General features: G+C 46.6%; 1 protein-coding gene across 1 annotated transcript; it reads left to right on the top strand.

Annotated features, from left to right (window-relative positions):
* The first annotated feature begins 878 nt into the window (after positions 1 to 878).
* On the top strand, positions 879 to 8,881 carry CCDC160 (coiled-coil domain containing 160). The gene is made up of 3 exons (XM_044234677.1): positions 879 to 963; positions 2,051 to 2,108; positions 7,836 to 8,881. Exon 3 carries the CDS (start codon positions 7,860 to 7,862, stop codon positions 8,829 to 8,831), a length of 972 nt encoding a protein of 323 aa, XP_044090612.1. The 5' UTR covers positions 879 to 963; positions 2,051 to 2,108; positions 7,836 to 7,859; the 3' UTR covers positions 8,832 to 8,881.
* The last annotated feature ends 14,112 nt before the right edge of the window (positions 8,882 to 22,993 follow it).

Genomic DNA, 22,993 nt, shown 5'->3' with positions numbered 1-22,993 from the left:
GCAGCGGGCAACCGGGCTAATCCCAGTGTGAAAAGAACATTTATTTATTCAACCAAATGCAGGGACTCTAACATAATGAAGAACCGGGCTTGTCCCCCCCCCCCCCCCCACCGCAGCCAAATGCCGGAAGTCGGGAGCAAACTTTGAAGCTAGAAGAGAGCAGTGGTGTAGGACTGAGGGCGCCCCAATAGATTTTCACGCTCAGATGGGTGCAGCAGTGCTTTGGGGAAGTTCCTGAGCTACCAGAGAGACGCAAGCCCAGCCTCCCCCTTGGGACACAACGGGGGACAATGCTCTCCCGACACGGGGCCTTAGAACTCTGGTCAGAGGCAGAAATTCCGGCCAGACCAAGGTGCAGAGGCGCAGGGGTGAGCGTGGTGGGTGGGCGGCAGGGTGCACTGCCACATTGTCAGGGACCCTGAAGCGCACCCAGGCCACTTTCCAGACCTAACCCTCTCCAAAGTCGGGCTGCGAAACGGCAGGCCTGGGGATGAGCCCTGCGCCACGCCCTCCTCCCCGCACAGTCGCCCTGTCCAGGTGGCTTTGTGAGTCACCCAGACCCTCCGTAATAAGCCCGCGGTGGGTGGGGCGGCCTCGCACTTTCTCGCCCCTTCCCAGCCGGACTCAGCCCTCGGCCGATTGAGCTCCCGTCGCCGGCGGGCCGCCGCCGCCCGCTGTGCCCGCCCCACCGGGCATGCTCAGAGCCCGGGCGGGCTCCGACTGGCGGCAGGCAGCGGCCGGCGCGCGGCGCGGGGCCCCGGCGCCCCGGTCCCTTTAAATCCGGCCGGCCGGTTGCTAGGCAACGGCGCGGCCCGCGCTGGCGCTGCACTGCAGAGGCTCTATCCCGCGCCGGCCGGGCCGGGTCGCGGTGGCCAGTGCCGAGCCCAGGGCTGCCGCCCGCCGGTGGTGGCTGGCTTCGGGGAAGAGAGGCCAGGGCCCGCGGGACCGCACCCACGTCTCCAGGTACGTCTGCGCGCGGGAGCGCCGGGGCTCCCCCGGGCTCCCCGCTGAGGGACCCCGGGCCGAGACACCCGGTCCCCGCCCCAACCTCGGAAACACCCCCCCCCCACTGCGGCTCTCTGCTCTCCTCAGAGCGCCTGGAGAGCCAGGGGAACGGGGTGTGGGAGTGGGGTGCGGAAGGAGTGGGGTCAGGCCTCGCCCGCTGTCCCTTCCACCTCCCCCAACTCCACCCGCCAGGGAGTAGGGACAGGGGAGGTGGGAGGGACCGCCCAGACCTGAGCCCCCTTCTCCCCACTGGAGCAGCAGCGATGGCAGGAGTTTGTTAACCATTTACGGAGAAAACCCCCAAACTATGCATGCACAGATACGCCTTTAGAGCAGGAATGTGACTTCCATACTAATAAAGTACTCAGCCTTTGGAATTAAGGTGACTCCGTATCTTTTCTTGTACGAGGAATAGTTTCACACTAATAACAAAGAACTGGAGGGTCAAAACCGTTTCCAGGGCCCAGTTTTCAACGGTACGTTGCTTCACTCTCAGTATCTGCCAAACAATGGGGGAGACAATCTGTCCCGTGAAGTGAGCACTTGGCTCAAATGTTAGGACCCTGAGAGACTGAAGCAAAAAATCGAGATCACTTTCCTTTTTTACCGATTTCACAAATTAACCAAACTCTGGGGGAGGAAGGCAAGGCCTAGGCTCCAGCCTTCTGCTAACGTGGCTTTTGGCACACTCATTAATAACAAGCATGCTCCCTCGGCCACTAGCCGTGGCTCATTTGTTCAGTAGGTGCTAAAGGCTGGGAGGCTGGAAGACACCCTATGCAATACCTACCACCCTGATTCTTGTCCTGTTTGATATTTGCATTGCTTGGGGACGGAAGGCGTGGTGGCGTAACAGTTGGGCAAGTGGGTTGGCAAGTTAAAAAGAAAACTTGCTTCAAAGTGTCTGGCATCACATTTTAGATAGGCCACACGGCATTCTAAGTATATCACTTGTCATTTTAAGCTGCATCTCGGATATAAACACGGATTTGGGCATTCTGGTTAATTATATTTTCTAATTATGCTGTGGGGATTTTATTTTCAGTGCAAACTGGAGAAGGAGAACAGCGGCATCTGATAGAAGACCTTGGACGTCGGAGAGTGTAAGTACAGTTGTGCGGGCTGATATCTTGTTACTGTTGGTGTTCAGAAGCCCAGAGCCTCACCCAACATCAAGTCTTCAGCCTCGTAACTAGATTGTTAATCTGCACTGTCGGTACACTCTCAAAAAATCCTCATGATAATACAAAAGAGAAAGGGTCCTGGGGGCTTTAACTAAGCCAACAAACTTTGAGGGGAAAAAATAAAAGTCCTTTTCCTACCGTGTCCCCCGTAATACTATTGCATACACCAGTGGAGAAGTTATAAGGCTGTACAAAAACTTGGTTAGAATCACAGCATTATAGAATTTTTAGAAAGAATATCAAGACTCATACATTCAAGAGATATTTGTTGGTGGCTACTGTGTATAGAGAAACAGAGATGAGTAAGATGCCAGGAGATCACAATGTATCAGTGAAGTAAAAGTATGATGAAATGCTGTTGGAGCAGCCTGGGGGAAAAAAATCAAGAGTGCAGAGTCATCCTTGCTAATCTTCAAACTGGTACTCCCAACTGTGATATTTCTAAGGAGTTATTGGCGGCTCTGAAAAACACTGGGGCATTTGGAAAGTTCTGGGCAAAGCAACTGGAGATAAAATGCAAATATCTTCAGTTGTGGAAAAGACTACCTTAGAATCACTTTGGTTTCGGAAATGTGGGGGCATCTGCCACCTTTGGGATTTGGGGTGGACTTTCCTCAAATTAGTATAAGATTTGAGTTTAGGGTCCTCACTGCTTGTTTTAATAGCACCTACACCCCCCCCCCACAGCTGACTCTTTCTGGGGTGTGATAACTTCCCGCTGGCAACTTTGGAGCACTTCTCTTTGGAGAAGTGTTGGGTTGTTTGTCTGGCTGGTTTCTGTTCCAAGGGAGGGGAAGGAAAATCTAAAAAAGAACAAAACCTGTTGTTTACAGGGGACTTTACAGTTGCTTCCGGTTAGGGTTTTATTTGTTTCTCTTAACCACCTGTGAAATGGGTATACATTGTCCCTATTTTATACCTGGAGAAACTGAGGCTCACAAAAGGTCATTTTCTCATTGTCCTAAAGTGTGAGAGTCAAGATATCTGCCACCCCTCAAGATTCTTTCACTCATCTTCACACTCTGTTCCTTTCACAAGAACTTCCTTCTCCTTCATCCCCACAATTCTGCATGCTAACAACTTCTTCCCCCACCCTGACTTCGGGCACTTCATTTGGGTCCTCATTTTGGTATTTAACATTTTTCTGTGAGCCAGTGATTCTCAAGAGGGTGGACAATGTAGAAGTTCCCCTAGAGGGGCCAGAATTTTCTCCAATTAGGAGAGACGGTAATGATGGTAGTGCTTTGTGCCTGGGAGCAGTGGAGGCAGAAAAAAAAGGCCGAGAACTACTGCTTTTAAGTGAGAACAGATCAGACAATTGAGCAAAGAAGCCAGGCCAGTGACTTTCTTTGTAGCAGACTTTTTTTTTCCTTCTTCCTTATTTTGGCCAAGCAGTTTTTCTGAGGGTTGGAAGAACTGAAACCATCCAAGAATAATGGGGAAAAGTTCCCTGCACTAAGAAGGGCCCTTTGTCTTCCCCTTGCTGCCCCTGAGCTGGGACTATAAGCCACGCCCCTAGTCTGGGCTGGCTTGGGGGACTGAGGGCCCTGACAGCTGTTTGACCATCCCAGGTTGGAGAGGACCTTTTTTCAACCGCCACTCTCAATTTATGAAGTTTGCGATGAAGCACTCTGGCAGGGCGAGGGGGTGGGGGAAGCCTCTGGAGGTTTTCCAGAACTCTTTCCCAGTCCCTGCCTACCCCCGCCTGGAAGAATGATCGCATTTTGCAGACAGATGTAGATTTATGCAAAAGAGTTGGTCCTGAAAGTTTGAAATCAAATTCCAATGTAAATGAGATAAAGCAACGAAAAAAAAGTCTTTGATTTTTAGCTTAGCAAATTTCCCTAAAGCATGTGATTTTAAAAAAGGAATATTTTTGAAAACAAATAATTAGATTTCACATAGTTAACCACTTACCCACGTTAATACGAGTCTATTCCCCAGGGCCCCCTACCTTGAAAATGGAAATGAGATGGTTTTGTGGGTTTCTCCTTTCACAGCAAATAGCTGTGCATTATTTTCTGGAGCTATTTGAGGGTAGCTGTGTATTCGCCTGAGATTTTTATGGAATGGTTTGTCTGAAGATCCATAATAAATGGTCATTCTTTACTTAGCTCTCAACAATTCTTTTATGTGACATCACATTACATTATACATTTATTTGCAATTTCTTTTATCAGTGGTTCCCAAATTCTTAAATGAATATTTATAACCACTTCCTTGAGTCAGGCGATCCCTTACTCTCCACCCAAATGCCCTACAACTTTGCCACCAAAAAAGAAAGTCACCAGAGGATAAATGGTGATGTTTTCAGAGAGACACTAACTAGAACAATCAGGAGTCTATTATTAATTTATGTCAGGCACAAGGGAGTAGATGGAACCATATTACGGACACCCTTGTCTTAACAGTGCAGTCCCAAGGATTTCTGGGGGATTGTTGTCTTAGAGGACCATTAATGTTATTTTTTGCCATATGACTTCAGATTGTTTTCAAGATTGGCTTGTTTGTTTCTTGAAATTTTTCATCTCTCTTGGACCTCCTTCCCTTACCCTTTAGTTCTTCAGTGGCCAATATAGTGTTGGGTAGGTAGTTACGGTAATAAATGCTCACAACTGATCCACTAAAAACACATGCTTATACTTTCAGTAATGGCTTCTGGTTGGATTTGCCCTGTGCTGCAACAAATTACCCAATCAAGTTTATTGAGAGCAAAATGGCTGCCCTGGCAGGGTAGAGGAGTGTCATTGTTTCAAAGCATATTCCTTGTCCTTGCCAGAGAATACTAATGTCATACTTGCTCTGCATAAAAAACAAACAGTGCAGTTTGGGAAGAGAAAATGAGACTGGCAGCTTTTACCCCCCAGTCTGGGCATTGCCATACTCTGTGACTAGATTTGGGAACAAGCCCTTGAAAAATAACTTGCCAATGAAAGAGGAAGAAGAGAAAGAAAGAAGGAAAGAGAAAGAAAGAAAGAAAGAAAGAAAGAAAGACAGGCAGCTCAGAGACCCCTTGACCCTGTCCTGTGTAAGCCATGGGAGGGAAATTCCAGAAGGCTTTTCAGACCTTTCTCTTTCTGTCCTTTGATATGTGACATGCAATTCTCCTTACCCTCCCCCCTTCATTTTTCCTCTCTCCTTTTGTGACCATTTAAAAAAAGTACATAAGCTCTGAAAGTACTGGGTTGTTTTCTTTCAGTTTGTGGAGTGAAACCAGCCAAAGAATAAAGAGAATTTTTAGAGCAAAACACTGACCTGGGAATCAGGGTCTCAGTTTTACCACTACAGGCTGTGTGGACTTGGTCAAGTCACCTGACTTCTCTAAGCCTCAGTTAGAAAGTAAACGGATTCTTCCCAGTCCTTTGAAAAGCTCTGCCTATATCAGGAAATGATACAGAGGCTCAAGGAAGAAAGGTAGTGAAATTGAAGAGAAAAAAATACATACATGTTTTTGCCAGAGATTTATGTGGGAAGGTTGGAGATAGAAGTCACTTTCTCAAGGTGCAAAATTATTAATGAAAAAAGTTTTCTTCTGTTTTAACCTTTCTCTGTACCCAGGTCTCGATCTCAGATTTCTCGTTATCATTGTCTCCAGGGATACGGTGGCCTCCCCTTACTTGCCCCCTACAGACCCCCTTCCCGATCAATCTCACTAGTGCCTTTAATCCAGAGTCAAGTACGAGGAATAGTAATCTGTCTCCCATGGCTGCCTGATTAGAAGCATTTGTATCTTTCACAGAATTGTCCGGTCAAACAGCGTATGCTAAAAAAGATGACTGGCAATTCGTTTCACTGTCTTCTCTCTTTCCTCTGTTCCTTTCTCTTCCCACCACCGTGATAACTCCCAACCATTCGCATTCATATTTCTAAGAGACTAGAGAAACCAGGATTAGGATGATCTTCCCCTTTAAGGAAAGATAGAGCGTAGATGCTTCTGGGTGGTAGTTTAGTAGAATAGTAAAAGGCAGGACTATTTCAAGACAAAGGAGATGATGCTTCAATGGCAAACATAATACCATGAATTTCAAATCTCTGTTTATGAATGTGGTCTGGTTACCTAAACTTAAAGCTTGGTTTATGGCTTTTGAACCAATCATTCTAACACCTTCACTGGATATCTGTGTCTTTCCCTTTCCCCAGAACCAAGTAGTTGCCAGTGGGGAATGTACCCTTGGGGATAACGAGGACCTTCCCTCTTTCTTGGGTGGAATTAGGCATGTTCAGGACACACAGATAAGAAGTTTACTCTCTCACCATAGCAAGGGAAATCTAACGTCTAGAGAAACATCCTGGAGGGATAATATGCCAAAAAGTGGTTACCTCAGAGCCATAGGATTATGAGGGTGATTCCTTTTGTTTTTTGTGTTTTTCCCTATTTTCCCAAATTCTACAAAGAGCTTCCACTACTACTAGAATCTTTATATTATATGAAATGTTATATAAATATGTGTTACACACTAAATGATATTATAACATTATAATCTTTAATAGTAGTAAAGAAAATATTACTTTAAAAAAGAAACACAGCAATTGCCATTCTCTGTTGCCAAGATAAAATCGTATTTATGTGCATGGGAAAAATAGATGCAGGCCTACTTTGATTTTTCTCAGCGGCGATGCTACAAATACATTGCAGCAAATGAATGTATAAGCTGAATAAAGCAACCCCTCCTTTTTCTTCCCCTTTGGCAAGCGCTGCAGTTGCTAGTTTGGTGGTTTCAAGTGTCAGCGGCCTTTCAGTGTGTGCTTGGGTCCTCCTTTCTCCCTGCTCCAGGGAGTAGTTATACTCGATCAGATATTTCCATATGCTAGGAAAGCCGTGTGTCATGGATTCTCTTTGAATAGGGAAGATTCCTTTTGGAACAAGTAAATATCCTCTAATTTTTAGAAACTTGGAAAGTCGGTTGTGATTTGCTAGGGTATGTTTCCACCTGAAAACTATGCTTGGAGTCAATATTTCAAGAAGAACACATTCAACGGCATTAATATTTTCATTCATTGGCATTCGGCTCTCATCACGAAATTGCTGTCAAAATGGATAGAATTCTGTACACTTGGCAGTCTTGTCTAAAAGCAAAGCCTAAGACTGGAATAGCAGGAATTTGCAGGTCAAGACAGAAGGGCATTTGGCAGAGTTACTCAGAAGGAAGTCTGCATGGTATACTTTACCAAAAGCAGCTCACATTGCATTAAGCCCTGATGTTTTAGTCACTTTAAAGAGTGACTAAATAGTCCAATGCGAAAGAACTAGAAAAAAAAAATCAAGTGCCTTGGAAGCACAGGTATTCACCTACTATTAATATGATGAAGCTGTTAATTCTCAATCACTTTGATTCTGGAGAAGCAGTTCATTTTTGTGGGTACGGTTGCTTTCCCATACAAATACCTTCTCTACAGAAAATAGCCCCAAGTGTCCACTGATTGGTTACACCGCGTAGCAATGGAGAATCTGAGCGCCGGAAGTGTCCGTGAAACTTAACTGGTGTTCATTTCGTAAAAGAGGGACCAGAAGCTCTCTCTCTGAGTTAGAGGGCGACCTACCTCAGCTACAGGTTCTTTCACCCGTGAACCACCACAAGTAGCTCTCCCCATGACACCAGCCGCCAGTGTAAAGAGTGTGCCTTGATTTTAAATTTTGTCTTTCAGGAATTGGACGACGTACCTGGAGAAATGGACGCTAGAAGAAAACACTGGAAGGAGAATATGTTTGCTCCTTTTTTTAGTGCACAGGATATTCTAGATGAGGCTTCTCAGCCTGAATCATCTTCTGAACAAATGACTTTAGATAAGGCCAATAGAATAGAAGGAATTTTTAATTTGTCTAGCAGAAAGTTTCAAGAAGAAAATAAACTTAAGAGGAAAGAATGTATTTCTCAACTAAACGAAAAAGAACAAGAACCAAATTTGAGAGAGAGAAAGATAAACCTTTCAAAGAATGAAGCAGACACAAATTCTGTCTCCTGTGACTCATCTAATTTGGATGTGGTGACCGAAGAAAGCTTTAATAGCACAGAAGACCGTTCTACCTGGAGTACAAAGGAATTACCAATCCTACCACGACCAGACATAAAGAAGAAATTTACCGAAGGAATGTCTCCCAAACTTCGCCTGAATCTTTTGAATGAAGAACTGGAAGAACTTAACATGAAATGCAGGAAAATAGAAGAGGAATTTGAAAATGCCGAAAAAGAACTTTTGAACTCCAAGAAAGAAGTCCCCGCAAAACCCCTCAAGTTCCAGGAAACAGGAGGAGAAACTTCAAAGAAAGACTGGGAGCTTCAAGCTTTAAGAAATGACCTCTCCGAAAAAGCGACAAACGTCCAGAACCTAACCGAAGAGCTCCAGCAAGCCAAAGAACTCATCCACAGGCTGAGCCTAGAGAACCGAGATTTGAAAGAGGCCGTTAGGAAACTCAAGCGACAGACCGAGATCGGAAACGTGCTCCTGAAGGAAGAGATGAAACTGTACTACGAGCTAGAGATGGAAAAGATCCGTGGGGAGCTGGACGCCATCAAGAACGAGCTGAGAGCTGAGAAGACCCTGCAGGCCAGAAACAACAGGGCCCTAGAGTTGCTTAGGAAACACTTCGCTTCTGTGACGTCATCAAGTACCCTGGACAGCTTGACGGAGGATTTTTTTTAAAACTCAAAAAAATAAAAAAAAAAAAAGCCTTTCATGAGGCAAATCATGGAGCCAAATCAGTGTTTCTTGTGCTTTCTTTGTGTGCTACTTAAAATGTGGGCGGTGGGAGGTAGTTGTTCATTTGGGTGGAATCGGGCTGTCCGTGAAAGTGTGTAAGCCTGACTTTCATAGCTTCTGTTTTCTCTTTCTCATGATGGTATTACGAGAGTCCAAATGGAAATGAAGCTTCAGAAATCTCTTTTTTATATATATCTACTTCACTCAAAGACATGTAGTGACTCACCAAATCATTTACGAATACAAATCAACAGCCATTTTGTGATCTTGTGAGCAATATGTCCTTGGCACGTGAATATTCCTCCATCTGTGTTGGTTGATGTTAACAATAAAAATCTTGTTTGTGTGTATAAGCATAGCATGCGTCTCTGGGTCTTATAGCTGCCTGTTCAGACTCAATGGGACCCTAAAAATGTATCTGCTTTCTTTGAGATTCAACCTTAATTAGCCACATATAAACATCTCCGGAAAAAATGCAGCTTCCCCGCCCCCTGCTGTTTTCCCCATGCTTTCTCCCTTGGCCACGGTTCCCACAGACTGCGAGACGACTTAAGGGACACGGCTGTGACCTTTGCCAGAGCCCTGATTTTGTCTGCAATAGCTTCTGCATTTTCTCATGTTGGCCAGCAAGGGGCGTTGTTGACACAGTTTTTCCCAAATTCCACCAGGGAAAACTTACCAGCTTCCTGCCTGGTTTATGTCACCAGCTGGCCCTGACTGGCGTGAAAGGTATAAGATGTCACCTAGGTAAGCCATTGGCCAGCTGGCTTGGCTTGTCTGGGAATCCGGTCCTGTCAGGGGCCCGGGCAATGACAATTTTGTACTTGCAGAGAATACAAATGTCCTGCTTCGGTCCTTTGGTGGAGATGTTAGGCCCATTGAGTCTGTGCATTTGTTTGTCTCAACCATCAAGACCTCTTGTAATAGTTCTGTTTGCATGGTATTTTTAAGTCCAATGAGCCAAATGTACTACAGCTACAATTGTAAGGCCTTAGGTGTCTTCCCTAATGGGAAATCCCCAAACCGGGAGTCCAGACACTTGAGTTCTAGGAACTGTTTTGCCATTAACTAGCTAATTAACCTTCCAGGCCTAAAATTCCTCATCTGTAAAACGAGGGAGTGCATCTATCATCCAAATTCTGTTCCATTCTGATGTGCTCAGTGGTTTGATTTGCTGGTCTAACTGTACCTGTGAAGTAGAATTCCTATGGTATTGGATGCATTTGGTTCCAATACTTGGGGGGACTTCTTTGCAGACTCCTCCCCTTTCAAAGGAAATATACACAGGCTCTTTTTTTTTTGTAGTTTGAACACCCCCAAATACCATGTCAATAATAAATCAGGAGAGGAAACAAATGAGGTCATTTGTTCTCCTTTCTCCTGTTTCCTTTATTCCCTAAGGTCATGGAAGACATTGAAGGGAGGCCGACTATGCTGACATACAGGCTGAGCAGGGTGTTTCTGGCCCGGGGAGATCAGACTAAATTGGAAGATAGTAATCCTTGGTGCCTTCTGGCTGGGCCCTGATAGCCTAACCTGGGTGCTGGCAGCCTGCGGAAAAGGGAAGATGGCCTTCAGGTTTCTGGTGGTCCCTGGTTTCCCACCAAGGGTCTAGGCACAAAAGCAAACTAGGAACAATGTGCCTGTTTGGCTGTCTTCCTCATCGTCCCCTTCAAAGTTAGCCCTTTGTCCTTGCCCCAAAAAGACTCTTGATCCCTGACTGCTAATGTACAGAGCCGCTTACATGTTTAAAATATTGCACAAATTGTGTTAAGCCACTAGGCTCAATTTTCTGAGTAGACTACAATTTTTAAAGATTTTTTAATTTATTTTATTTGACAGAGAGAGAGATCACAAGTAGGCAGAGAGGCAGGCAGAGACAGAGGGGAAAGCAGGCTCCCTGCCGAGCAGAGGGCCCGATGCGGGGCTCGATCCCAGAACACCAAGATCATGACCTGAGCTGAAGGCAGCGGCTCAATCCACTGAGCCACCCAGGCGTCCCCTAGACTACAATTTTTTAAAAAGGAGTCTTTGCTCCAGGAGAATTTCCGTCAACCAACTTCACATCTAAAGTCTTCAGTGACAAGCTGGTTTATATTGCATGAATGTGTATGTGTGTTATGTGTGCTTAGGGGGCAGGGAAGGAGTGTGTCTAGAAAAGATAAGTGCATGGCTTAGCCCATCTCTGAGAGGGGATGTGTTTTTTGGAGGGAGCTAGAACATAGATTCTTTTTTCTTCAAAGATTTATTTATTTTAGAGGCAGGGAGGGGCAGAGGGAGAGGGAGAGAAACTTAAGCAGATTCTGTGCTAAGTTAGGGCCCCACACGGGCCTCAATCTCATGACCCTGAGATCACAGCCTGAGCCGACACCAAGGGTGGGGTGCCTAACCACCTTTGCGACCCAGGCACCGATAGAACACAGATTCTTGGTGAGACAGCCTGGACTGCTGAGCCCCAGTAAGGCCTGCCCTACAGAAAGACCCTGTGAAAATCATAGGTCCAGATACTGACCAGGGAGAGATATACAATCACCAGGTCTAGAGGGCCAAGGAGAAATGGAAGCAACATTCACACAACCAACAGTTTGGAGCTGGGAAGAGATCACATCTTTTGATGCTTTTTTTTTTTAGTTCTTATTTTTTTAAAAAGATTTTAAGTCATCTCTACACACAACGTGGGGCTCAAACTTACAACCCTGAGACCAAGAGTCACATGCTGTACTGACTGAGCCAGCCAGGCACCCCTACCCCCATTGCTTTTATTTTTTAAAGCAGGGCTATGGCGAGCTGGGAGAAAACTGGGCAGTTACTGTTCTTCATGGGCAGATGTGAACAGCACTGGGTTGACATGGCCTAAAGAGGCAGACTCAAGGCAGACACAAATACTCTGTCCTATCGTTGCTATAATCACATTTGTTATATTAGGTGGCCCCCAACTCTGATAAGAATATATTGTCACTGATGCCTGGGTGGCACAGTCAGTTAAGTGTCTGACTTTTGGTTTTGGCTCAGATTGTGATCTCAGGGGCATGGGATCAAGCCCTGCATGGGCCTCTGCACTTGGCACGAAATCTGCTTGGGATCCTTCTCTCTCTGTCTCCCTCTGTCATTCTCTCTCAAATAAATAAATATTTTCTTTTTTTTAAAAGAATATATTGTCTCTGAACCTTCTAATATATCAAATGGGAACTGTGGAAGTGGGTTTTTTTTTGTGTGGGACTAGCCATCAGGCCACTCATCCCTTTAATCTGTTGGATTAAATATTTGAAATCAGCAATGCAGTTGCATACCATTCCCTACCAACTCCCAATTCCTTCCTTACTAAGAAGCATGGGCTGTCATAGGCCCTAGGATTATCTGTTCCACCTTGGGTTCACAGTCCAGTTCTAGAAACATTTGCTAAGCACTTACTACCATCATTCATCACTTCTCAAACCTACTTTTTCCCTCTTTTTTAACATTTTGACATCCCTGAATTTGGGACATGTCTTCAAATCAATGGCATATTGTAATATAATTGTCAGTTTTTAAGAATCTTTCTTAGTGGTTCATAAAATGATGGTGTATCTTACAATCAATAAGGTTTTAGAATTGATGAAATATGGCATGTGCTAGGCTGGGGAGAGCAGGATAAAAGGATTTATGACTAAGACAGTTCTCTGACCTCAAGGACCTTACTGACACAACTAAGTAAAACAGTGTGGTAAGCCCTATCTTAGCGGTGCTGGCAGAAAGTTCCACTGGGAGCACAGAGGAGGATCAACGAATTCTGCCTGTGGGGCCGGGAAGGACTTCATAATGGAGGTGACATTTGAGCTGGGCCTTGAAGGATAAGAAGGATTTTTTCAGGCAAAACATAGGGGCCGGAGCCGGGGCACTTCTGAAATGTGTATGTGGAAGATCTATTTGGGGCCCAAGAGGACTCCTATCAGTGATGAACAAGAACACAGGGATGAAGCATGTTGAGTGTTTAAGTCCCTTCTGAAGTTCTACTCCGGAGACTGTGATTCCACCTGTTTTGTTCATTTGCAGATAGACTGGAGAGCACAGGTCTCATGATAGAAAGGCCAGGTTCCAGATTAACAAACAGCAGGAAAAAATTTTGCTGGTTCCACTGTCCCTTGGCCGCCATCATTTTTGTTTTGGAAACAAAAGACCTAAGAGGTTTTGGTCATGACACCCAGCTAAGTGCACCATGAGTGGTCAGGTTTCAGAGATGCGTGAAAGAGAAACCCCACACTGCTCCTTTCTCCGAGGACCCAGTAGGGCGCAGAGGTTAAGTGCACAGACTTTGCTCATCCTCTTAGTAGCCATGTGACCTTGGGCAAGTTGCATATTCCCCTGTAACTCAGTTTCCTCATTTTGTAGGATGGGGTTTATAAATAGTATTGTTGAGAGGATAACTGGAGATCACATACAGTGAGTGGGCATCACCCTTGTTGGTATCATCTTTGCCATTGTGTAAGTGACAAGGGGAAATTGACCAAGTCTATGTGTCTCCTCCCAGCTACTACTCTAGCCAAACTTTTCACACTTATTGTCCCTCCAGTTGTGTTCTCTGGAGAGAATATGGTAATCTCACCACCGTATGTGCATCGATGATGTGTGATGTGTCTGAGAAGGTGTGATAAGTTGCAGAGATGCTATTTCTATTTTATTTGTATATGAAGTCTTAAAGCCAAAGTGTTGAATCTGTCGTGATGGACTTTCTGGCCTCAGGACAGACTCTGTAAAGGGAATTTTCTTGAGTCAGAGCCTACCCAATCCCCCCTTCAATCAGGCTGCTGTAAGAATACCAGAAGGGGGGAGAAAACCCTGCTCTAGTGCTCCAGTGGGAAAAAGCTCATCTAGGAAAAGGGAATGAAGACAAGAGAGCCCATTATAGTATTTTTCATTTCCCGTTGGCACAGGGAGCCACACAGCTGGGGCCCCACTATAACAGCTGCTCAGATAAGAATAAGTCATTGTCTTCCTCTTTGTACCCATAAGACACTGACGCTGCAGTCCCCCTTGTATTGTAGGTGCGCCCTCCTTTCCATACGGAGCATCGAGGTGGCATCTCCGTGGTGTGGTGGCCAGAGCAATGTCTGGCTCTGTCTCTTCTCCTCTCACCATTAATCTCACCCTGTCTTCTGATGATTGTTACATTTCAGTGGGCTCAGATTGACATTCTCCCAGGAGAACAGGTTTATACCTGGGTCTCTGAGGTATCCTTGAAGCATCTTTTTTTTTTCTTTTCAGCCCATGCCTACTGACTCCACAACAGTTGTTGCCATGTATATTCTCAGACCACAGTGAGAGACACACGGCTCAGATTGACATTCTCCCAGGAGAACAGGTTTATACCTGGGTCTCTGAGGTATCCTTGAAGCATCTTTTTTTTTTTCCTTTCAGCCCATGCCTACTGACTCCACAACAGTTGTTGCCATGTATATTCTCAGACCACAGTGAGAGACACACCTGAGAGATTCACTAGTACCCTAGCTGCAGTGGGGCTGTGAGTTAAAGCCGAGCTACAAAACTCTGTTACGTGTCATACACTTCCACGTGTGTCGTCTTATGCGATCTGCTCAATCCTTGATCATCAGATGAGGAAACCGAGACTCAGAGATATTAAACGATCTATTCAATATCACTGACAGTAAGTGGTAGGTCCAGAAACCAAGCCCAGACTGTCCAACTCCACATACGATGCTTCCATCATATTGGGCCATCTTTCATGTTAAAACATGAACCAAAGACTCAATCACCTAGAGGTTATTTAACTTTCTCAAAGACAGACTGGCTTATTATTGCAATCTGAACTCAACCTGAGTCAGCCATTTCATAAATAGCTGAGATGAACAGTCAAGATGTCTGCCATGATTGGAAAAGACCGTAAAGTGTCCATGTCTTCTGATGATGGGTTATTAGGTTTCCCTAAAGGACACAGAGTCCTCTTCTTAAAGATTTTACTTCTTTTTTTTTTAAAGATTTTATTTCATTAATTCTTTTACATAATCTCTACCCCTCATGTGGAGCTCGAACCCATGACCCTGAGATCGGGAGTTCACGTTCCAATGGATGAGGCAGCCGGGCGCCCCTTTAAATATTGGGAGCACCTGGGTGTCTCAGTCATTTAAGTAGCCACCTCTTGGTTTTGGCTCAGGTCATGATGTTAGGGTCCTGGAATGGAGCCCCACATCGGGCTCTGTGCTCAGCAGAGAGTGTGCTTCAGGATTCTCTCTCTCTGTCCGTCCCCCACCACTCACCCTCTAAAATAAGTAAATATTTAAAAACTTTTTATTTTTAAGTAATCTCTACACCCAACGTGGAGCTCAAACTCACCCCCAAGATCAAGAGTCACATGTTCCACTGACTGAGTCAGCCAGAAGCCCTAGCAGCCTCTTCTTGTAGCAATGAAATTAACTGTAATAGTAATGTAAATAAAAACAATTGAAATGTGAAGACCAATTGATAGCTTTCTAAAGCAAGCTCCAGCACCAATGGAACCAAATTAATAAACGAGCAGGACTCCTTGGTCAATATTCACTGTCACTTTGGGGTCAGATTTTTTTTCTTATAATTCAAAATTATTCATTGTTTTTCAGTCAATACTTCTTTTTCCCTTGGAATCTTTGGCCCCTAAAGTTTTCACTGAAAGTTGACTCTTTTTTTTTCTTTTTTTTTAAAGAGAAAGAGTGGAAGCAAGCTGGGGGCAGAGGGAGAGGGAAAAAGAATCTTGGGCTCGATCTCATGCCCTTGAGATCAAGACAGGAGCCAAAATCTGGAGTTGGATGCTTAATTGACCAAGCCACCCAGGAGCCCTGAAATCTGACTACTTTTTAAGAAAAAAAAAAAAGTGCTGCGGGCCCCCTTGCTTGTTAAATATGTTTGATGATTTATATGCTTCTTTTTTATTTCCTTGATGCCCTGGAAATTTTCTCAAAGTTACCATAAATAAATCATATTCTGTTCACTCATAACTGAAACAATAGTTGAAAAAACAAGTTCAGGATCTCTTTAGTAAAATATCTTCAATAACAAGATAAAACATTTTCTTTAGATTTAAAATTTACTCAAGATCTTACAAAAGAGTATCTCCCCTTCATATCACGGAGTAGGAGAAGATCTGGAGAGCTGCTTCGGGCATTCATAAATGTGGGTTATGTCAGCCGAGAGCCTGGAGGCCATTTCTGGTTTTGAGGTAATCAACCTTTTGAAATGCATAATATACTTTTATGTGGTTTTAATGAGTACAAAAAATATATTTGCATGTAGTATAAGGACTTTGCCCCCATAAAACATGATTTATCTGAAATCTTTTCCTTTGGGTATATATTAGGGCAGCTTAAAAAGAAAGTATTGAGAGCAAAGTTCCTCTGCATGGACCAGGGGAGAGCAGCGTCCTACAAACAACAGAAAATGTGGAGTTTGCCTGGTTGGGTTCACTGGTAGATGTCAGTGAGATGGAGTCTGGGGTGCTGAAAGGTCATCAGGGGTCAACACCTGTGAAGGAAAAGGAGCAGAAGCAGGGTTGAGCAGAGAGAGAAGTCCGGTCGCCTCACCAATCCGACCAAGCCTTGACAACCCCAGGCAGGGAGCTCTGGAGTCTGGTCCATCAGTGGCCTGTGTAGGGTGGACATGGCTGGGCCTTCATAGCCCAGCCTCGCTCGGTCACCAGAAGTGAGCCGCGTCCGGAAGGGTGTAACTTGGGACAGAGGGACTCTCTGCAGATATGGCAGACCCAGAAGGAACCCCCAGCTGGAGACCGCCCACAGACCTCGCTCCTCTCTGTTGGGCCGCAAGGCCCTCCTTGAGGGAGACCTGGGTGGTGCATTCTGTGGCCCGCCACAGTCGTTCCCTTGCACCTGTCCTCCTGGGTTCCTATGGGCCTCTCTTCCCGAGGAACACAACTCACAACTCCCTCCTCAGCAGCTGGGCTTGGGCTGCTGTGGGAACACCACACCTCCTGCCTTCACCATGCATCCCAGCCAGCTCTCACCCCTAGCTACCGCCCTCTGCTGGCCTCAGCAGACCCCCCTCTCTGGGGAGACGGAACCCTTGGTCATTAACGCCCTTCTCAGCCTGGGGCTGCTGTGCCTGCCCACCTCCGGTCACCATTGGCAAGCGAGTATTGATAGGCCCAAGAGGCAACATGTTTCCACACGCATTTCTCCAGACCTCCGTGGTAAAACCACAGCCCTACCTCCTCCTGATAATCATCAATTACCCCCGCCCAATCGCGGAGCTCTCGTCTGGCTGGCTGGTCCCTGGACACAAGGAGCCCAAAGTGCCCCTGAGCAACTGCTGAAGGTTATAGTTCAGTGGGATTCTCACTGTGCCCCTAGAGAAGGTGTGCCCCCTTTGAAGACCAGATCGTCTAGTCCTCTGGAGGTGCAAGATGGTCAACACAAAGTCCCTGCGTTAGTCAGGATTCACCCAGAGAAGAACCATTAAGAGATTATATTTTTAGGGGCACCAGGGTGCCTCAGTCAGTCAAGTGTCTTACTCTTGGTTTCAGCTCAGATGGTGACCTCAGGGTCATGAGATCAAGTCCCACGTCAGGCTACTCACTCTGTACGGGGTCTGATAGGGATCCTCTCTCCCTCTCTCTGCCCCTCCCCTTTGTGCTGTCTCTCTCCCTCTAAAACAAACAAATAAACCTTTAAAAAAAGAGAGAGCAGGGCACCTGGATGGCTCAGTGGGTTAAGCATCTGCCTTTGGCTCAGGTCATGATCCCAGGGTCCTGGGATCGAGCTCCACATCAGGCTCTCTGCTCAGCAGGGAGCCTGCTCCCCCTCCCTCTCTACCTGCCTCTCTGCCTACTTGTGATCTCTCTCTGTGTGTCAAATAAAATCTTTAAAAAAGAGAGATTTTAGCTCTCATCTATATAATATACATCTATCTCTTATCTGTCCATCTAGCTATGTATCTCCATATCAATAGACATCTAGAGATTTCACTTTACTCACTTGTGGGAGCCAGGTAAACAGCCTCCAAAGCCCTCCCATTTAATGCTGGTGCTTGAAGTCTGCAGTGCAGTCAGGAGGGGATGGTGTCACGTGACAAAGAACAAGGACAAACTAGAACCCGGAAGCATGAACCAGAAGCCAGCAGGAGTTTGAAGTAGAGTCTGTTATCAGTCCCTCATTGTCTCCAGCTTCCATACCGTGGCTATCCTGCGGGAGAAGCTGGTGCAATTTGTTCATCATGACACACATGTGTGCGCGTGCATGTGCACACACACACACACACACAAGGGGCCCTGGTCCAAGAGTCTTAGAACGGGTGTAGCAGCAGCTGCAGCCTGGCTGTTGCCACTCTCCAGGGAGACGGGCTGGTGGGTAAGTGACACTGGAGGTGGCCCACCACTCCCCGTGGTGCCGCTACACTCACAACTGCCGACACAGGAACGAGATGGTCGGCACCTGCTTCAGCGTGGCCCACCAAACCCACCACCCATCTCACAGGCAAAGGGATGGGGGAAATGCTATTCAGTCTTGGCAAGTTGTCACATGACACACACATACCCCAAACCCTCCTCCCTCCCCACCCCCCATCCCTTGCAGGGTCATGGAACCATGCAGTAATTGGAACCACTCCTGTTTCCCAACATTGATTCCCAGACTCCCCAGTCTTGTCATTGAGAACTCGGTGCTGTACTCAGTTCTTTGATTTGCTGTGTGTACCATGTCCTGGCCAATGGCGCTCTGTTCTCACCAAGGATGGTTTCCCTCAGCTGGCTATCTCACCGCTTTATCAGACAAGGGGCTTTTGAAGAGTGTGGTATGCAGTACAGCAATGGGTCCCATAGTCTGGGGCCCACTCTGGTACCCCCTTGCTGGAAAGCTGGTCATTTGGGCCTGACACAGTGTTATAGGGGACCCCATGTGAGTGGATTGAATACTCCCTAATTCCTAAGTGCCTATTGGGGCCTGGCAAGCTGGAAAGCTAACCCCATCCTGGAAATCTGTATCTATTCCTATGAGACGGATAGAAGGGGCATGGCATCCTGGATAGAAGGAGCATGAAGTCGTGGCCAGTAGGATTCCTCCAGGAATGGTGCCAGGTCAGGGGCCCCATGATGGGCCCTGCATTTGGCAGGTTGAACGTTCTGCAGAGGCAAGAGCTAGATTGGCCTTGGTAAGTGGCAGTCCATGCTTCTGGGCCGTGGGTAGCCTCTGTCTCCGCCACTGTGTGCACTCTGTCCATGTGCCCTTCACGCCATCACTGGGGTAGCCAGTAAGAAAGACTGATGTCAACCGCCAGGTCATTTTTCCTACTTGGCTGTCCAGGGTCTTCTCTGAGCTGCATGCCCCGTGGTGGGTGTTAACACGTGATTCCAAATCATCACGCTTGGCGCCCACTCTCACCGGTCCATACACCGGCCTCTGCCTCAGCAATCCTTGTTCCCACTCTTTCAGTCTTTTTCCTTTTTTTCTTTTTTTAAGATTTTATGTATTTATTTGACAGACAGAGATCACAAATAGGCAGAGAGGCAGGCAGAGAGAAGGGAAAGCAGGCTCCCCACTGAGCAGAGAGACCGATGCAGGGCTGGATCCCAGGACCCTGAGATCATGACCTGAGCCGAAGGCAGAGGCTTAACCCAGGCGCCCGCAGTCTTTTTCCTTCTAAACCACCACCTAGTTAGCCAGGCCATTCACTGCTGACCATAAATTCACCAATATTTTAACCACTAACCTTTCCTCTTTGCAACCAAGGTAGATGAATAAGGACATCCCCCAAACTCTGCCCAATGGCAGGATTCACCTGGCACCATCGTTCATGTCCCCCACTCTCCAAAGGAGGTTAAATTCAGCCGCTGTCTGCTCTTGACTTACCCTGACCCAACTCAGCCATAAACCAAGCTTTTTGCTCCCCATTCAGTTGATCTGATGGGGTCCATAGGGCTGGAGGCACGAGTTGAAGGACGTGCACTGTCCAACAGAGGGGCGTGCCATGGCCACCCGAGCTACCTGACCTTGCGGTCTCCCTGTGCCTTTAGTCCTCTCCCTGATTGCATTGCTTCCCTTTCACCTCTCAATGGTTTGTTGCCAGGCCCACCGGACCTTATGACAGTTACTTGGTGTCCCATGGTCAGGTGTTTTCTCTTTCTCAGGGCCCAACAGCATATCGGAAGTTGTTTATTTTTTTCTGTGGAGAGGAGGGGCAGAGGCAAAGGGAGAGAGAGAATCTCCAGCAGGTTCCATGGGGCTCGATCTCACAACCTTGAGATCATGGCCTGAGCCGAATCAAGAGTCCGGCGCTTCCCCAACTGAGCCACCCAGGCTCAGAAGCTGTTTTTTTTTTTTTTTTTTTTAAAGGCACGTATTTCCCTTCTGCAGAAGATAAGGTCCTGTTCCAGAGCCCCAAGGGCCTGCATCTTTTCCCGCCACTAATACTTACCTACAATACCATAGATGTGCCAGATTGTACGGTCCCAGAGGCAGGACAGCTTGCATGGCCGCCTGCCCTGGCTGCAGAGCCCTTTACTGCTCTGGGCCCCTGTTACAGCTGGGAGCCTTCCTTGTCACCTGGTATACGGGACAAAGTAGACTTCTCAGGTGTGGGACACACCGTGTCTAGAACCCAGAGAGGCCCACTGGGTGTCTCGATTCACTGTCCATGGCAAGAGTTGCAAGGCTCAAGCTGTCTTGAGGGCTTGTGGAGGGAACACCCTAGCACAGCCACGACCACCGGACCTCTAAAGATTGTATCGATTTGATAAACCTCTGAACCTCTGTGGGCTTCATCTCCCATCCTCAGAAGTGCATGTGTCTTAACCGGGAGGGGACACATGAGCCACCTCTCGCTCTTCCGGTCTGATCAACAAAATGCTGTCAATGTAATAGGCTAATAGGATGTTCTGCTGGATGTCCAGAGGATTCTAATCTCTTCAGACTAAATTATGACAGAGGGCAGGAGAGCTAATATGGCCCTGGGATAAAACTGGGAAGGTATAGTATTTGCTCTCCCCTTTAAATGCCAATTCTTTCTGGTTCTCTTTTCTGATTGGGACAGAAAATAAAATATTTGGTAGGGGGTAGAGGGCGCCTGGGGGGCTCGGTCAGTGATGTATCTGGCTCTTCCACTCCTTGATCTCAGGGTTACGAGTTGGAGCCCTGCGTTGGGCTCTGTGGTGTGCATGGAGACTGCTTGAAAGGGGGGGGGGGCAGGCTCAGTTGTTAAGCGTCATGATTCTAGGGTCCTGGGATTGAACCCCTGGTTGGGCCCCCTGCTCAGCAGGAGAGTCTCTTTCTCCCTCTTCCCCCTCCCCCGCTTGTGCTCCCACTCTAGCTGTCTCTCTCTCTCTCTGCCAAATAAATAAATAAACTCTTTAAAAAATGAGAGAGAGAGAGAGAGAGAGAGAGAGAGAGAACAAGATATATGGCAACTCAGTGGCCATAACCATGTATTGGGGGTTATGTGACTCTCTCCTACAAAGACAGCATATGGAGCACAGCGGCGGTGATCGGAGCTACTATTCCGCTGAGTTTGCGGTAGATCTGTAGCCCCCTCCCATCTGGTTTCCGCACTAACGGAGATCTGGTGAGAATCACCACCCTGCGTCCTTTAGATCCTTAAGGGCGGTACCAATCCCGCTGCCCCCACGCGATGACTTGCTCTCTTGGCCCACGGGATGGCGCTAGGGGTGGCGGTGGTTTCCTATAGGGGACTTCGGCTCGGCCTTCCCTGCTGTTGACAGCTCTTATCTCACTGGCCAAAGATGCAAAGTGGTGGCAGTGTCAACAACGCAGTTACACACACGAAGTCTCCATTTATTACCTGGTCCTCGTGTGTTCCTGCTCTCACACGGGGCCACGAAGATGTTTTGGGTCTCCAGGAATCTATGTCAGCTTGGACTCCTTTATGTCCCAGAGTTCCCATGATGTCTGCCGAGACCCTTTCTCTAGGGCTTAGTTACCCAAATAACTGGCCGCCCGTTGCCCCCACGGTGTGTACTTGCTGTGGTATTGCTGGGTCCTTTCTCCTAGGGACCCAGCTACCTATTCTGTTAGTGAGTTCTGGGTTGGAAAGCTGGCTCGGTCTGGAAACTGGACAGAGGATCATGAACATATGTTAAAATGACTCCTCAGCCTTCCAGACTTTTTCTGCTCTTACGAGTTGAGTAGTACCCCTTTCAGGTGATGATAAATTCTGCCCCTGGGGATGCCGCGTTCTCTTAACCACCACGAATTCTCAGGCGGGCCCCTGGCTGCCACGTGGACCTTATTTTATTACAATTGCAACCTCCAGGCTTCTGTAGAAGCAGCCCCACCACCTGGGCTCTGTGGGTTTGGGTCTTAATCAGATACGATGTATCAGGGCTAAGTTTGTAACAGTGTTTTCTACTCAGTTGTGGATGGCAGAGGGGGCCAACACTGAACTTGGCAGTGAAACTGACAGCTCTCTTACCAGTGCATTCCAGATGTCAAAATCTTGGTAAGTACTCAGAGGACCCCATCCATACATCGGTATGTCAGATTTCTGCCGCTAAGGGGCTAGTCTTGGTTGGCTGTTTTATCTTGGTTGAGGTTCAGCCACTCTAACCATGAAGACCTGGATTTGGGTCTCTGCCCTCGCCATGCAAGAGATGAGAGCTCTTCAGTGTGTAACCAAAGAGGACTTCTTGGGTTTACTTCCTGGGTTTCAATTACCTGTTACCTTCAGCAGTTCATTAAATCTGTGGTTATCTGATCTTGTTAGCCATGCAGTTAATATTACACACACAGGATTATAATTATTATTCTATTTGAATAAGATAGAGGCATTATTTTGTTTTTTAGTTTTCATTTTGTAGGATATATGACAGGATGGTTTAATGTATGTACACATTGTGAAATAATTACCACAATCAAGTTAATTAACACATCCATCACCATACACAGTTATCTTCTGTGTGTGTGGTGAGAACAATTAAGATCTACACTATTCGCACATTTCAAGTATACAAAACATTATATTAACTATTGTCATCACTGTGCTGTAAAATATATCCCCAGAACTTCATCTTTTAACTGAAAGTTTGTACACTTTGGCCAACATCTCCCCATCTCCCCCACCTCTCCTGGCTCCTGGTAACCATGATTCTACTCCCTGTTTCTATGAGTTTGACTTTTTAT

This window comes from Neovison vison, chromosome X, assembly GCF_020171115.1.
Source record: "Neovison vison isolate M4711 chromosome X, ASM_NN_V1, whole genome shotgun sequence".
NCBI lineage: Eukaryota > Metazoa > Chordata > Mammalia > Carnivora > Mustelidae > Neogale > Neogale vison.
The sequence above is the reverse complement of the archived record's forward strand: the minus strand, read 5'-3'. Positions and strand labels throughout refer to the sequence as shown.